General features: G+C 39.8%; 1 protein-coding gene across 11 annotated transcripts in view; it reads left to right on the forward strand.

Moving 5' to 3' along the window:
- The window catches only part of LOC116061752 (mitogen-activated protein kinase kinase kinase kinase 3), a 53,115-nt gene that overhangs the window by 33,617 nt on the left and 5,196 nt on the right, over nt 1-14,302 (forward strand). For 3 of the 11 annotated variants that reach the window (XR_004895157.1, XM_035991971.1, XM_035991973.1), the window contains 17 exons: nt 2,526-2,600; nt 4,779-4,830; nt 5,014-5,410; nt 7,275-7,390; nt 7,920-7,961; nt 8,674-8,758; nt 8,904-8,983; nt 9,250-9,310; nt 9,485-9,602; nt 9,812-9,870; nt 10,991-11,094; nt 12,670-12,841; nt 12,965-13,033; nt 13,170-13,262; nt 13,485-13,555; nt 13,981-14,036; nt 14,158-14,211. Coding sequence is in view for 10 of the 11 variants with exons in the window: in XM_035991971.1 (XP_035847864.1) it covers nt 2,526-2,600; nt 4,779-4,830; nt 5,014-5,410; nt 7,275-7,390; nt 7,920-7,961; nt 8,674-8,758; nt 8,904-8,983; nt 9,250-9,310; nt 9,485-9,602; nt 9,812-9,870; nt 10,991-11,094; nt 12,670-12,841; nt 12,965-13,033; nt 13,170-13,262; nt 13,485-13,555; nt 13,981-14,036; nt 14,158-14,211 (1,704 nt within the window). In the remaining variant the exon portion in view is untranslated. The remainder of the gene's footprint in view (nt 1-2,525; nt 2,601-4,778; nt 4,831-5,013; nt 5,411-7,274; nt 7,391-7,919; nt 7,962-8,673; nt 8,759-8,903; nt 8,984-9,249; nt 9,311-9,484; nt 9,603-9,811; nt 9,871-10,990; nt 11,095-12,669; nt 12,842-12,964; nt 13,034-13,169; nt 13,263-13,484; nt 13,556-13,980; nt 14,037-14,157; nt 14,212-14,302) is intronic. The other 8 variants (XM_035991974.1, XM_035991975.1, XM_031316102.2 and 5 more) reach the window with 6 other exon arrangements.

A 14,302-nucleotide genomic window follows, 5' to 3' on the forward strand; every position in this document is an offset into this window, starting at 1 on the left:
TAAGACAATCTGATACGACATATGTGCTGCAAATCTATATTGTGTTAAAGCCAGGTTTGCTGAATCAATATTTGACATATATGATCTAGATGTCATATTGTATAAGGCTGTTTGGCTACACACTTAAAATGTAGTTTCTTTAGCTTCAGTTTTTGTTTCTGTTGGTTGACAGAGAGAGAGTAGTAGAGTAGATAACAGTCTTTACTTGTTTCAGTCTTTGTGGTTGTATTACATTACATCTCCTGTTTCAGAAAACAGTCAGTAGTTTACAGACCTGGGTAAAATGCTGTTCAAACTTTCTTTTAGTGTACAGAGGTGCCAGGTTTGGTAGTTAAGTGTCTGACTGTGGTTTTTCTAGTTTCTTGTTTTGAAACAGCAGATTTTAAAACATCTTACTGCATCTAAATACAAGAAACAAATATCAGTATACTGTATGTGGCATGGAATTCGAAATTCTAGCTGGATGGAATGGGTACAGTATATTGACTTTGCATTGAGGTTTCAGAAATGTAATAATCTTGAAAAGTTGTCTATTTGGAACAGATGCAGTATTCCAACATAGACATGCTTTGTTTTTACTGTAAATTCTCAAATGTTTGAATAATGAAAAAATGATTCAACAGATGAAAGACTGGGCAAAAAAATAAACACCCAGGTAAAAATCTTAAAGGAGCATAAGCAAACTCTCATTGTCAAGTTTATCAGTAATGCTGTTTTTATTCATTAATTGATTTCAATCGCTTCTACTATGCCATTCTATTGATCCGTGTAAAGCTTTTCTCAATGCAACATAACACTTTCTGGACAGATGTTTCACATTAAAAACCTTCCAGTGGCTCAAAAGGCAGGATCCCTTCCCTTTCCTGATTAGACTTTTACTTTGAAACATCTACAGGAAGTGTTGCGTTTAGTTGGCAGGCGCTTAACCAGTGGTAGAAGGTAACGAAGTACTTAAGTACAAATTTGAGGTACTTGTACTTTACTTGAGTCTTTTGTTTTCATGCCACTTTCTACTTCTACTCAACTACAGTTTAGAGAGAAATATTGTACTTTTTACTCCCCTACATTGATCTGACCGCTTTAATAACTTTACAAATTAAGATGTTTGCACACAAAACATATGTGGTTTATAAAATACGATGTGTTATTATAAATTAAACTACCCAACCATATAACGGCCTACAAGTGCAGCTGAAATGATTAGCCGATTAAACACAGAACTGTTTTGATCGTTTCCACTTTCTAAAATGTGAGGATTTTTCTGCATTGATTATTTTTATGATGATTTTATGATTATGACATTTTCCTGGTGATACTTACATACTTTTACTTAAAGGTGCAGTAGGTAAGACTTATGAAACTAACTTTCTGTGATATTTGCTGAAACTGACCCTATGTTTGAGTAGAACTACATGAAGCAGGTAATTTAAAAATAAAAATCTGGCTCCTCTGCCACCACCTACAGCCTGTAGTGCGATTTGCAAAAATCCACCGCTCCCTGTTCAGATGCACCAATCAGGGCCAGGAGGGGGTGTCTAACTGCGTGTTAATCACTGCTCATGCACACGCAGTCATTCTCTCTTGTGGGGGGAGGGGCTTAGGAGACCGTTTTGGGCTTTAGTGGAAAGGGGGGAGGGACTGAGAAGTTGTCGATGTTAACATTTTTTGGTTAAGTCCTGGATCTTCGCAATCCTACCTACAGCACCTTTAAGTAGCATTTTCAATGCAGGACTTTTACATGTGTAGCATTAGTACTTTTACTTAAGAAAAGGATCTGAATAAGTCTTCCGCCAATGCGCTTAACACTGATCACAAGAATGACAAAGAAGAAGCAACTGCAGTTATCTTGTGAGGGAGATCAGTATTTCTGTTCGATTCAACTTCCAACATCAAATCAAAAACAGTAGCAGGTTAAAAAAACAGAGCGAAGTCTTTCTAAAACATGATTAAATATACTCATAAAACGGAAAAGCTGCTGTCTAATGTATCGTTGTTTTAAATAATATTTGAGAATTTACGGGATAAAAATTGAGGTCAAGTTACTATGAATTGACTGATTAGAGGTTAGGTCTACTGTGTAGAGGGGTGTGTAGATCTGTAAGGACTGTACAGGGTCAAACAGTAAGTTGAGTTGAGTCTTGCCTGGTTGTCCGGGTCTAGAGGAATGACCGGAGATCGGAATTTATTGATTTTGTTGTTGGAATGGGAAGAATTTATTAATAATATATAATTTATTTTTAGTTTGGATCTGTTCAGTCCTTTCAGATCTGCCCAGGGTTCAAGGGATAGAAGTAGTTTGTGGATGAAGCTTCACTCAGATCTCCCTCCCCTGTCCCTTCTTCCTCTATCCTCTTCCACCTCCTCCTCCTCATGTTGTCATCCTACCTCCTTTGCTTGCTCCCTTAATCTCTCCCTCCTATGCCCTCTCTGCCTCAACCCTTTATTTCCGTTCTCTTCCCCCCTTCTCTCACCCCTCCCATCTCCTTTCTTACCCACCCTCCTCCTATCTTCACCTCCTCTCCCAGGGGCCATGTGGCACACTTAGGGGATGATGATGATGAGGATGATGATGGTGCAGATGATGATGAAACTCACACTCAGTAAGTTTTCTCCCAGTCTTGGAAGTCTGGTAGCCTCCCGCCGTGTCTCCCCATCTCTCTTTCTTTCCCCATCCATTCCTCCGTCTTTTCAAAGGGGAAAGGATGAGGAAGAGGAGTAAGACGAGGCAGAAGGCTCCCCGTCTTTGCCACAGTTTCATCAACGCATTTCTATGCAGCACACCCCACCATCACGCCACATATTCCACCTGTGTTTGTGTGTTTACAGTGTGTGTGTGTGTGTGTTGTCTATGCCATTACTACTGTCTTTTGTGAAGTTTAATAGCTACTAACAGTAACCCTAACCCTAACAACTCACCTGGAGTCTGATAATATGTGTTTTTGATTATTTTTCAGTTATTTCTACATTTGACTTCCATAGATACACAGGGACAGTGAATAACTTTAGCCATGGGTAGGGATAAACACCACAGCATTAAAGAGTACACGGTAGCTACATGTTAACCCAGCTACATGTAAAATTCTGGCACGTCGTATCAATTCATTTTCACTGGGTTCTTAGTTGTTTTTTGATCCATGAAATAGGAGGTCTGTGTGTAGTTTCGGTCCTTAGATAAGTGATCCTTATAACCTTGACAGACATCTTATTTGCTGTTGTCTTGTTTTGTTCTCCACTTGCATCGCCATCTGTGCGCCTCCTTGCTGTGTGTGTGTGTGTGTGTGTGTGTGTGTGTGTGTGTGTGTGTGTGTGTGTGTGTGTGTGTGTGTGTGTGTGTGCGCGCGCGCGCGCGCGTGTGTGTGTGTGTGTGTGTGTGTGTGTGTGTGTGTGTGCATTCACACTGTCCTCTCCTGCCTCTATAAAACTGTGCATTTGGCGTCTAGCCTCATCGCTCATTGTGTAAAAGCCAAATGTTTTCAGCAGGCCAGAGCTTTCTTTCTAGTCATATATTTTCCACCGCAGTCAGAAAGGCCCCAGTACAACTACTGCAAGAATAGAAACAACCTGGATTCCTAAATGGACTGCAATCAATAGCAGTGTGAAGTGCAATCAGAGCAACCAGAAACTACGCACTATAGCTTTAACGAGTTCAATCACAGACTGTAACTTTTAAGCTGTCCCAGCCCTGAATGTTAAACCGTGTCAGTTACAGATGAGTTTCTACTGATAAAGTTTACATTAAGGGGTTAAGCCATATATCTGTTGACTGCCATTTAACTGAATTACTGTCTCATTTTTATTAGTGTTTCTGTATTTGTGCTCACTGTGATTGGCCCCCAGCCTTTTGATTTGGGTGCTCTGATTGGTTCTTTGTCTGTCAGTCATTAACAAGTGGCTCAATAAATCTGCAGTCTATAAGGCAAAATGGATAAAGTCTCTGCGAAAGCAATGCTGGTCTGCAGTCAAATTTATTATTCTGTTTAACAAAGATGGCTACAAATAAGCATACTTTATAGAAATTTGAAGTATAGACCTTTTCACAGTTGTAAACATAAACATTATAAATGGCCCCAAGTTGGTTTCCTGTTGTAGTGTATGGGAATGACGTTAACCAGGGGTCATGCTGTTGCCTAGCAATGGAATTCCACTGAAAAGGTCTATTGGAAAGTCATGTATATCCTTAAGCAACACTGGCTGTAATTGCCATCAGTTTTTCAGTATCAGCAGTGCTGTTCTCAGAGATTATACACATGCTCCATCTGTAGTTGTTTTTAATGATCTTGTGTGTCCCAGTCAAGCTGTTCTCTTGTGTCTGTCTCAGTGATGAATGGTGTCGGGCTATGGTTGTACTTGTCATTTCAGGGTTTCTTTTAACATCTGATCACCCTATAAAATACTACGTTTAGTCTGGATGCACAGAACATGTTTCAATGTCCTTATTAACCTACAGTAGATTTAAACAGTGTGATTGTTCTTCTTTTGTCTGTATGTGATCCAGCCTATTCACCAAAGAACAGTTTAAAGCAACTGACAGTAGGATTTTTCTTAGGTATTTTCTTAAGTAGTTTTTTTAGAATAGGTATGGATACTAAAATATGTGATCTTATTATATCTGTCCTGTATGGTCAAAGGGGAAATTGCTTTGAAATGGCAAGTTAAACCATAGCCTATGCCTATATGTTGTTTTCAGTTCAACTCTTGTTTGTAATAAATAATGTGAAGTAGTCAATGTTATGTATTTTGTCAAGCAGAATCTCCAATTTTCTCTTCTCATTCTTCAGTAAATCAAGCACTATCATGAGGCCAAAGGTCCCACCTCCCCTTCCTCCGAAGGTATTAACAACTGAATGCATCCACCAGCCACAGTCAATGAATTTGTCATTTGAGGTTTCATTTTAAAGATCAGTTTAAGTCTAATTTTGTAACATGGTTGTCTTGAATTCTGATTAATGCCATTGAAAATGTGATGTGGTGGTTTTGGGAAATGAGCTGACCCTTTTCTGTATTTCCCCTCAGCCCAAGTCGATCTGCTCGTCCCAACCCCAGCAGCAGCAGCAGCAGCAGCAACAACTAAAACACGACGACAGCCAATCACACAGCGAGGACGACGGCGGAGGGGGAGGGACCATCAAACGCTGTCCAGTCCCAGAGACGCCAAGCCCCGCCAAGGCCGCCTCCAACGTCCCTCCGCGGCCCCCGCCCCCGAAGCTGCCGCCCCACCGCCGCAGTAGCCTAGGTAACGAGAGCCCGACGTGCGCGGACGTCGAAAACTCCGCTCCAGAGGATGATGGGAGCTTTAGGCATTTCTGGGAGTGGCTCCACACGCCTCACACAGAGGAGGAGCTGGAGGAGGCATGGGAGGTGCTGAAGGAGGTGAAAGAGGAGCAGGAAAAAGAGGAGGAAAAGGAAGAGAGTAAGAGCAGCCCCTTGATAGATTGGTAGTGTCCGCAGACCCTGTCGTCCCCTTCGATTGGTTTTGTGGTCTCCCATTAGTCAAGTCTTCGTAGTCTGATTTCTTTGTTCCATGAATCCATTAATATCAGTGCTTTAAATCTTTTGTTTGTAGTTTCTTCCGTCCCATCAGCTCCTGCTCAATATAAGTGTCATTTTTTGTGGTTGTTTAACCCAATCAATCAATAGCTAGCAGCCTGCTACAGGTTCCCCCTCCCTTCTTAGAAGGAAGAAGGAAGAGGAGAAAGCATTGTCCTGGCTGATCAGAACTCAGGCAACAACACATGATAGTGATATGACACATGACACGATATAATAGAGCGGATACCTCAGGAATTTTGTTCAGTTTGGTTTAGTTTTTTTGTTTTTGATTCACTTTGACTAAATGTGTTTTTTTTTTCTGTTCCTGTTGGCAGCTTTTATGAATGGAAATGAACAGTTTCATTGAACAGTAATCAAACATCAAACCTGACATCAAGGCGCGAGTTCAAACGATGTAATTTACTTTTGAGGCAAACTTTTCTCTCTCACGATTAATACATGAGAGATGGAAGCTGAACAGGAACAGAAAACACCAAAGCAGAAACAGACTTTATTATTTCATTTTATTTTGAACTTGATAAGGATACTTCTGAAGGAATACATCAATACCGTTTACATCAAATCATTTCTAGTACATTTAATCATAGCTAAAATATATTGTAGTTTATATTTTAATTACTTCGACTAAAGAAAAAGGGTATTTTATAAAAGCCACAGTTCTGTAAAATCTAACTTTTAATTTCTATGAAAATCTCTGGACTAGAAAATTAGCAGTAGTTTGGTTCACCTGTTTACTCACAAGATTGAATGAGACAAGGTGTCGCGTCCTATTATAACAAGTTGGTTATTGGTTGATTGATCTCTATTTGTAGAAACTAATAATTTGGTTGTGCTCTATAAATTTTACCAATTACTTTGGAACCAACTTTCTCTCTGGAGATGTTTACTGTTGTGTTTGGAGTTGAATCACAGAGATTAAAAACTGATTGGAAAGAATATGGTTTATTGTTACAAACCAAATCAGTATAAACATTAAATAGATAGAAATCAAAGTTTAGAAATATACAGTTATGCTGGAATGGTCCAATAAGTCTTCAGCAGGCACGCATTGGTGGAGTTGCACTGTGCGTCTGTGTGTGTGACTGTTCTCCCATTCATCATGTTTTTGTCCATTGCTACTGCAAAAAAAATCTCATTATTTTACTTTTTTATCAGCCAACTCTTAACTCTTTTAACAGAGTAGGGCATGCAGATGTGTTCTTTACTTGCCAGAGTGGTAGAGTAGACAAACCTACCAGTCAGAATTGACCAATATTGACCACTTTCTAGCAGGTTGTATGTGGTGCATTAACACCTTGCTTCGCTCATGACTATATTTGATCCTCTGTATTCTTCCTGCTAGCCTGCTCCCTCCCTCCCTCCCTCCCTCTCTGCTCCCAGTAGTGTGTTTGTTACTGTTTTAGTTTAACTCCTCTGTGTCTTCAGCCCTAAAGATTAGGTTGTACTCATTAAAACAAATTATATGTATGAGAAAATGACAGTGTGAGTGGATTGTTATTGCAGTGTGTTCTGCAGCTGAGTCTGTTTCATTCACTTTTTTTCTCAAACACACAGCTGCATATTCACTCTCTCTCTCTCTCTCTCTCTCTCTCTCTCTCTCTCTCTCTCTCTCTCTCTCTCTCTCTCTCTCTCTCTCTCTCACCCCCCCTATCTCTGTCCCTCACACACAATCACTTTCTCTGAGTTTGTCTTTCACACATTGAGTTGTGTTTGTGTTGTTGCAGGTAACGGGCTGAACACAGCTCCACATCCACATGGTGGAGAGAGGGACAGTCCAGCAGACAGACAGTCCACCATGCCCCCTAGTGTCCCCATACGGAAAGACAAGAAGGACGTTCCGGTAAGCAGACTTGTAGAGCAGTGGCTCGGAGACCTCCAGAGATCTCTGAGGAAGTTCCAGTGTGTCAAATTCTAAACTGGATGTTTTAACTGAATTAGCTTAAAGTGAACTCCTTCATAAAATTGTTAATTATTGACCTAATGCTGTGGCGCAAATAAAAAAAAAAAAAAAGTCAAGGACTTTGTTGAATGCAGTTGGCTGTGTTTTGCTGGTGGGAAGCCAATCACTTCCTTTTATTTGCACTAGCGACTCTTAGTGGTCGGTCAGGGTGCCTGTGCAAAGGACAACAACAAAGTCCCCAATGCACAGGGATGTTTAAAACACAGAGTTAAAAAATGGAACTGACATCTGAGCATTTGTAGGAATTGTTGGTGCTGTATGAGAAACTATAGGACTGTATCTTTCTGTGTACCTTCAGCTTCATTATTCCCCCTATGTAAGATTCACTTACAACATGTTACCAAGTTATTTTATTATCCTGACTGACTTTATGTGTGTGTATGTGTGTGTGTTTATCTGTCTGCCCTAGAAGCCAATCAGTAATGGCCTCCCCCCTACACCCAAAGTCCATGTAAGTAACAGTCTTTTTTAGAAAACAGTTATTGTGCGTGCTATTGTCCAGTAAAACAGAACCTTTGAAATGACAAAGTCAACATTTCAAGAATATAAACTATTTAATCTAATTTAATCTTTTTTTGCATTACGTTGTATTTTCAGTTGGTTTTCTCTATAGCAACTGATCAGTTCTTTAAACCAAACTCTTTGCGTTTTCTGAAAACTCTAAAAACCCTGGAAGTAGGGCAGGGCGATATGGAGAAACTCAGATATCGCGATATTCTTGTCCTTATATCTCGATGTCGTTATTGTGGCGATATTACAGGGTTGACAATTGGTGCTTTAACAAAATATCTTCGCAATGAGATTTTAGATAAATAATCTTCAGTAATGTAGATATAATGACTAAGTGGGTAAAGGTAAAAATAATAGAAGAGCTAGAACAGTCTGGTAACACAGAAAATGACATACATCACTTTACTGTAATGCAGCCTTTAAAACCAGGAAAAGACATAATCTCTGGCAAATCTAAGACGATATCTAGTCTCCTATCACGATTTCAATATAATATTGATATATTGCCCAGCCCTACCTGGAAGAAAAGTCAGTATCTAGCTCGATGAGGTTTTCTTTTCTCTGAGCAAAAAAACACTCAGAGGAAGAAAAGAACGCAACACATTCAAGCATCATAATCTGTAGTTTTATCGTTCGTCTCCTTCCATTCGCAGATGGGTGCGTGTTTCTCCAAGGTGTTCAACGGCTGTCCTTTGAAGATCCACTGTGCCACCTCCTGGATCAATCCCGACACCAGAGGTAACCAAGAGGAAACCTGATACAGTGTTGAACATCAATTTACAGGGCGATGAATGCGTCCTGAATCAAACCAATCTGACTATTGACGGAACTTCTCAGTGTTGTCTAATGTGAGCTAAAATGTTTGTTTTTATGTGTGTTTCAGACCAGTATTTGATATTCGGAGCTGAAGAGGGGATCTACACATTAAACCTTAATGAGCTACATGAGACCTCCATGGAACAGGTGAGACCAGGGATCATGCATTTTATGATGAAAGGAATATACTTCAGGAAAAATATGGTTTTCACCTTCTTTTTTGGTTTAAACGTTTTTATTGTTATATGCAAAAAATTCCTAAATAATAATGCTTTCCAGTGGTAGTCATATCTGGTACGATGTTTTGGGTTTTTTTTTTTCAAACAGAAACCGTAATTATTAAAAAAGTTCTTTGATCTTTGAAACTGTCTTGATTCATCTTAATTCTCACTCTACCTTGTTTCTGTCTGCAGCTCTTTCCTCGGCGGTGCACCTGGCTATATGTCATGAACAATTGTCTTCTTTCCATATCGGGTGAGCTACAACACCTCTGTGTGATGGAAGTTGACTATATGAATAGTATTATTTGCATAACACCCTTTATAGATCCTGTATCTAAAGTCAACATCATTCATTCTTTACTTTTGGTTTCTTCTTTTCTGTTCTCCCCTTCCTTATTCTGTTCTCTTCTGTTTTATTCCATTCCAGGAAAAGCCTCACAGCTGTACTCCCATAGTCTGAGCGGTATGTTCGAACAGGCCAGACAGTTACAGAAGTTACCAGTAGCCATTCCCACACACAAGCTGCCTGATAAGATGATTCCCAGGTAATGTAAACACTAAAAGTGTATTTTACTTTTTTCATCAACTGAATTGTAATCCTCTACTCCTCTTTACGTATATGTCATAGTATTAGTCATAGAATAGTTAAATAACTTCCAATGAAAACAGAACATTCATGTCACTTTGAATCATCTCAACACAAAAAAAATACCTTTTTTGAGTGACTCTGATTTCTTTCTTTGTCTGTTTATAGGAAGTTTGCAGTGTCCAATAAAGTTCCAGACACTAAAGGGTGCCAAAAGTGCTGCGTAGGTGAGTTTTAGTGAAGGAGGAGTTATTTTTTTGTGACTAAAAATAATGCTTGTTTCATGGCTCGGCAGCAAGTTCGAGACTAAATTTGTTGAAATCTGGCCTGTTACAATAATTACATAACCACACATAAAAACCATAGAAGAAGTGACTTGATGTTATTCTGGTGTTAACCTGTATATTATACATTTTTAATAAAAAAAATGTGTATGATATTACTGTTGGTACTTATTGTAGGTCTCATCAGTAAAGAATTACACTTAAAAGTGCAACACTGTAAACCCACAAAATGTACCTTATACAAGATGAAAACATTGGTAACACTTTACTTGAAGGTATTGACATAATCGTGACATGATACTGTCATAACTATGACATGACACTGTCATGAACGTGTCATAAACGTTATAAACAAGTCATAAACGTTTATGACTTCTGTCATTAAGTGTCATTCGGTTTTTGTCATGACAAGTTGACATTGTTTGGGTTGTCTTGATTATGACAACTTGACATTAATCAAAGTGACATTACCAGAAGTTGTCTTGGTCATGACAAGTTGACATTAAATTTGTTTGGGATGTCTTTGTAATGACAACTTGACACTAACCAGGATGACATTACCAGAGTATGTTTTTGTCATGACAAGTTGACATAATGTCATCCTGTTTAATGTCAAGTTGTCTTAATAAGGACACTCCAAAGAAATGTAATGTCAAGTTGTCAAGACAAATACATCTTCTGGTAATGTCATCCTGGTTAATGTCAAGTTGTCATTACAAAGACATCCCAAACAAATTTAATGTCAACTTGTCATGACCAAGACAACTTCTGGTATTGTCACTTTGATTAATGCCAAGTTGTCATAATCAAGACAACCCAAACAATGTCGACTTGTCATGACAAAAAACGAATGACACTTAATGACAGAAGTCATAAACGTGTATGACTTGTTTATAATGTTTATGACACGTTCATGACAGTGTCATGTCATAGTTATGACTATGACTATTTCGATACCTTCAAGTAAAGTGTTACCAAAACATTTTACAGGTAATTGTGAGATACAAAGGCTACCAAGAAAGAAAATCCCAAATTACTGATAACTGGTGTTGTTTCCATGCAGTTCGTAACCCGTACACAGGCCATAAATACCTGTGTGGAGCCTTTCAGTCTAGTGTCATGCTGTTGGAGTGGGTGGAGCCCATGCAGAGGTTCATGCTCATCAAGGTCAGTTTTTGCTATTCGAAACCTCTCATGTGTGTTCCCTGATCTCCTGTTTTAGCTAATTTTATTACAAAACCCAGAGTATGAAGAGTATAAACTTGTAACAAAATTTCAAAGGTTGGTCTAATGTCTTTAAAGGTTAAAATGTTTGATTAGGGTTGGGTACCATACTCTGTACTTTTTTGGGTACCGACCGAATAACGTCGGTACTACCGAGGACCGATTCACGTTAAATCAAAATGTGCCAAATTTCGGAACCTGAGAGCGCGTAAGTGCGAGCTAATCTGTCCTCTCTGCATGTTGACAGAGGTTTATCGGTGTTTTAAGCCCCCAAGGTGCTGCCTGGAAGGAGACCTTGGGGGCTTAAAACACCATGGAGCTTGACAGAGTGCGGAGCGCCGACACACACACACACACACACACACACACACACACACACACAGCTGTGGTGCGGACGGAGTGAAACTACGTTGACTCTGCAGTTGGTTAAGTCACGGCAATGCCTGTAAAGCCCTTGCAAGTGTGGTTACATTTTTCAAAACGACACGCGGACAACACTCGCTACAATAAAATATAATGACAATGCGAAAGCGTCCGCGGTGCGGTAAACACTTCCTCTGAGACGGGCAGGAACACCAGTGTTCCATTTGCCCTGGTGACTGACTGACAGGCTGGAGGTTGTAAGGCAAGGCAATCTTATTTCTATAGCACATTTCAGCAACATGCAATTCAAAGTAGGTTACATTAAACATTAAAGAGCAGTTAAAAAGAGCTAAAATAGAATAAGAGTAAGAATGTCCAGTGTAAGAAATGAATAATTATTTGATTGAATAGATTGTAGGGACTGGGTTTGGGAGGGAAGAGGAAGGGGTTTTATTTAGTGTGGAGTTCTAAATAAATAACAAAATGTTCTAAGTAAATAGATTAAATAGGTTTGGAATTATTTTTACAGCTGAAATAAATGTGTTGTTATTACAGAGGGAAAGCACCCAAAAAGGTACCGTTTGGTACCGGAACCGTATGGTACCGGTAAAAATGTGAACAGTACCCAACCATATGTTTCCAATGTTTGCTAATGTTGAAATTTAAGCTAAATCCTTAGAAAAGTCGGTTACACCTTACTTGAAGGTATCTACATAAGAGTGACATGACACTGTCATGAACGTGTCATAAACATTATAACAAGTCATAAATGTTTATGACATAATGCTTCTGTCATTCTGTCATTGGTTTTTGTCATGACAAGTTAGGGTTAGGGTTCATGTGTCATGACAGTGTCATGTGTTCATGACAATGTCATGTCACTCTTATGTCGATACCTTCAAGTAAAGTGTTACCGAAAAGTCTTACTCAGCTATGTGTTAGCAATACTGCCTGCTAGATTCAAATAAACCTGGATCTTTTTATATATTGCACTATTGTAAGATTTTTGTCTAAACACTACTGTTGTCTATTTCTCTAGCGGAACGTTCTGCTGACCTCCTTGGGAGATGTCAGTAGTCCCGTATCCTCTGAGATTACAGACGCTACTAAGGCAACTTCCCATTCTTACCTACTGTCTCTTCATCTACTCGACAGAACATCGACTTCCCGTTGCCGTGTCCGTTGGAGGTCTTTGAGATGTTGGTGGTCCCGGAGCAGACTTACCCTCTGATCTGTGTGGCGGTCAGTAAAGGCACCGAACTCAACCAGGTGGTCCGGTTCGGCACCGTCAACCCCAACTCTACCTCCTCCTGGTTCACAGAAGCAGGTGAGAACAGTGCGACCAGTTCTTGTTATGTTGCACCAACAGCACTTGATTTTTTTTCTTCTGAGATGTTGCAGATGTTGTTGTGTACAGCATGGTGGCCAAAATAATGCTTTCTCTCTGCAGACACACCCCAGACGTGCGTGATCCATGTCACTCAGCTAGAGAGAGACACTATCCTAGTCTGTCTCGACAGTGAGTAACACAAACATATTTTTTCACGTCTGTGCATTTGCACCGTTCTGTTTCAACAAGTTTTTCGCAACAGATTTACCAGAATTTCACTCCGCTGCTTCCACTCTCTTCCCACTCTCTCCGTCTCTTTCTACAGGGTGTATAAAGATAGTGAACCTCCAGGGCAGGTTGAAATCCAGCAGGAAGTTGTCAGCCGAGCTCACCTTCAACTTCCAGATTGAAGCCACAGGTAAAAGAGAAAAAAAAGAGCTTGCACTTGTATATTTTAAACCACCAAACTATAACTCATGACATAAATATACACCAAAATGTCTTTCGTGAACTGAAAGAATGAGTAATGTTTCTTACTATTAAAGGAACTTAAATTGACATGCTGATCTACTAGTGGATTTATACTATACAAGTTTATTTGTACTTCACAGTCCTTGATATTGTTTCCGTTTCTTTGCAGTTTGTCTCCAAGACAGTGTACTGGCCTTCTGGAGGCATGGCATGCAGGGACGCAGTTTCAAGACCAATGAGGTGAGATTGATACTGAGTGTCTCTGTATGTGTGTGCCCGTTTAGGAAGGAAATGCACAGTGGAGGTGATCTTTGGACCGCCTAACGCGGTTCACTTTCAGGCGTCGTGACAGGATGTTATTTGATTTCAGACTATTACCATTGTTGTAGCTTCTGAATTCCTCAAATGTAAGGATGTGATGATTAATGAAGCAGGTATTAGGTTAATAGTATAGGAAGACTTTTCCAACCTGTAAAAAAACATGAAATGAAGCCTAAATTAGCAATTTTTTATCAGGATACATATAATATCCCTATTTTACTTCTTGGCCACAATACTTGAAATTTAGTCAGCATCCTACATTTGGACTGGATTCTCCTGGCGAGCTCTGATGTTGACATTGTGTCTCTTTGTCTTACTTTCTCTCTTCCTCATATATTCATCAGATCACCCAGGAGATCTCTGACAGCACACGCATCTTCAGACTATTGGGATCAGACAGGTGAGAACACACACCAGCACACATCTCCTCACTTCAAATATATATATTACACACACACACACACACACACACACACACACAGGTCTCTGTTAACATCCTCTCTGATGTCTTATCACTGAAGACGTTTCGACTGTAGAGATCCAGATGCTGAGGATAGAGGCCTCACTCTGCCCAGGTACACTCACTACTCGCTGGCCACTGCCAGCTCAAAACGCTGCCTCTTTCTGTCTGAGATCTGCTTGACGCCAGATGTCATTGATCAGGAG

The sequence above is a fragment of the Sander lucioperca genome, chromosome 15 (assembly GCF_008315115.2).
Source record: "Sander lucioperca isolate FBNREF2018 chromosome 15, SLUC_FBN_1.2, whole genome shotgun sequence".
NCBI classification, from domain to species: domain Eukaryota; kingdom Metazoa; phylum Chordata; class Actinopteri; order Perciformes; family Percidae; genus Sander; species Sander lucioperca.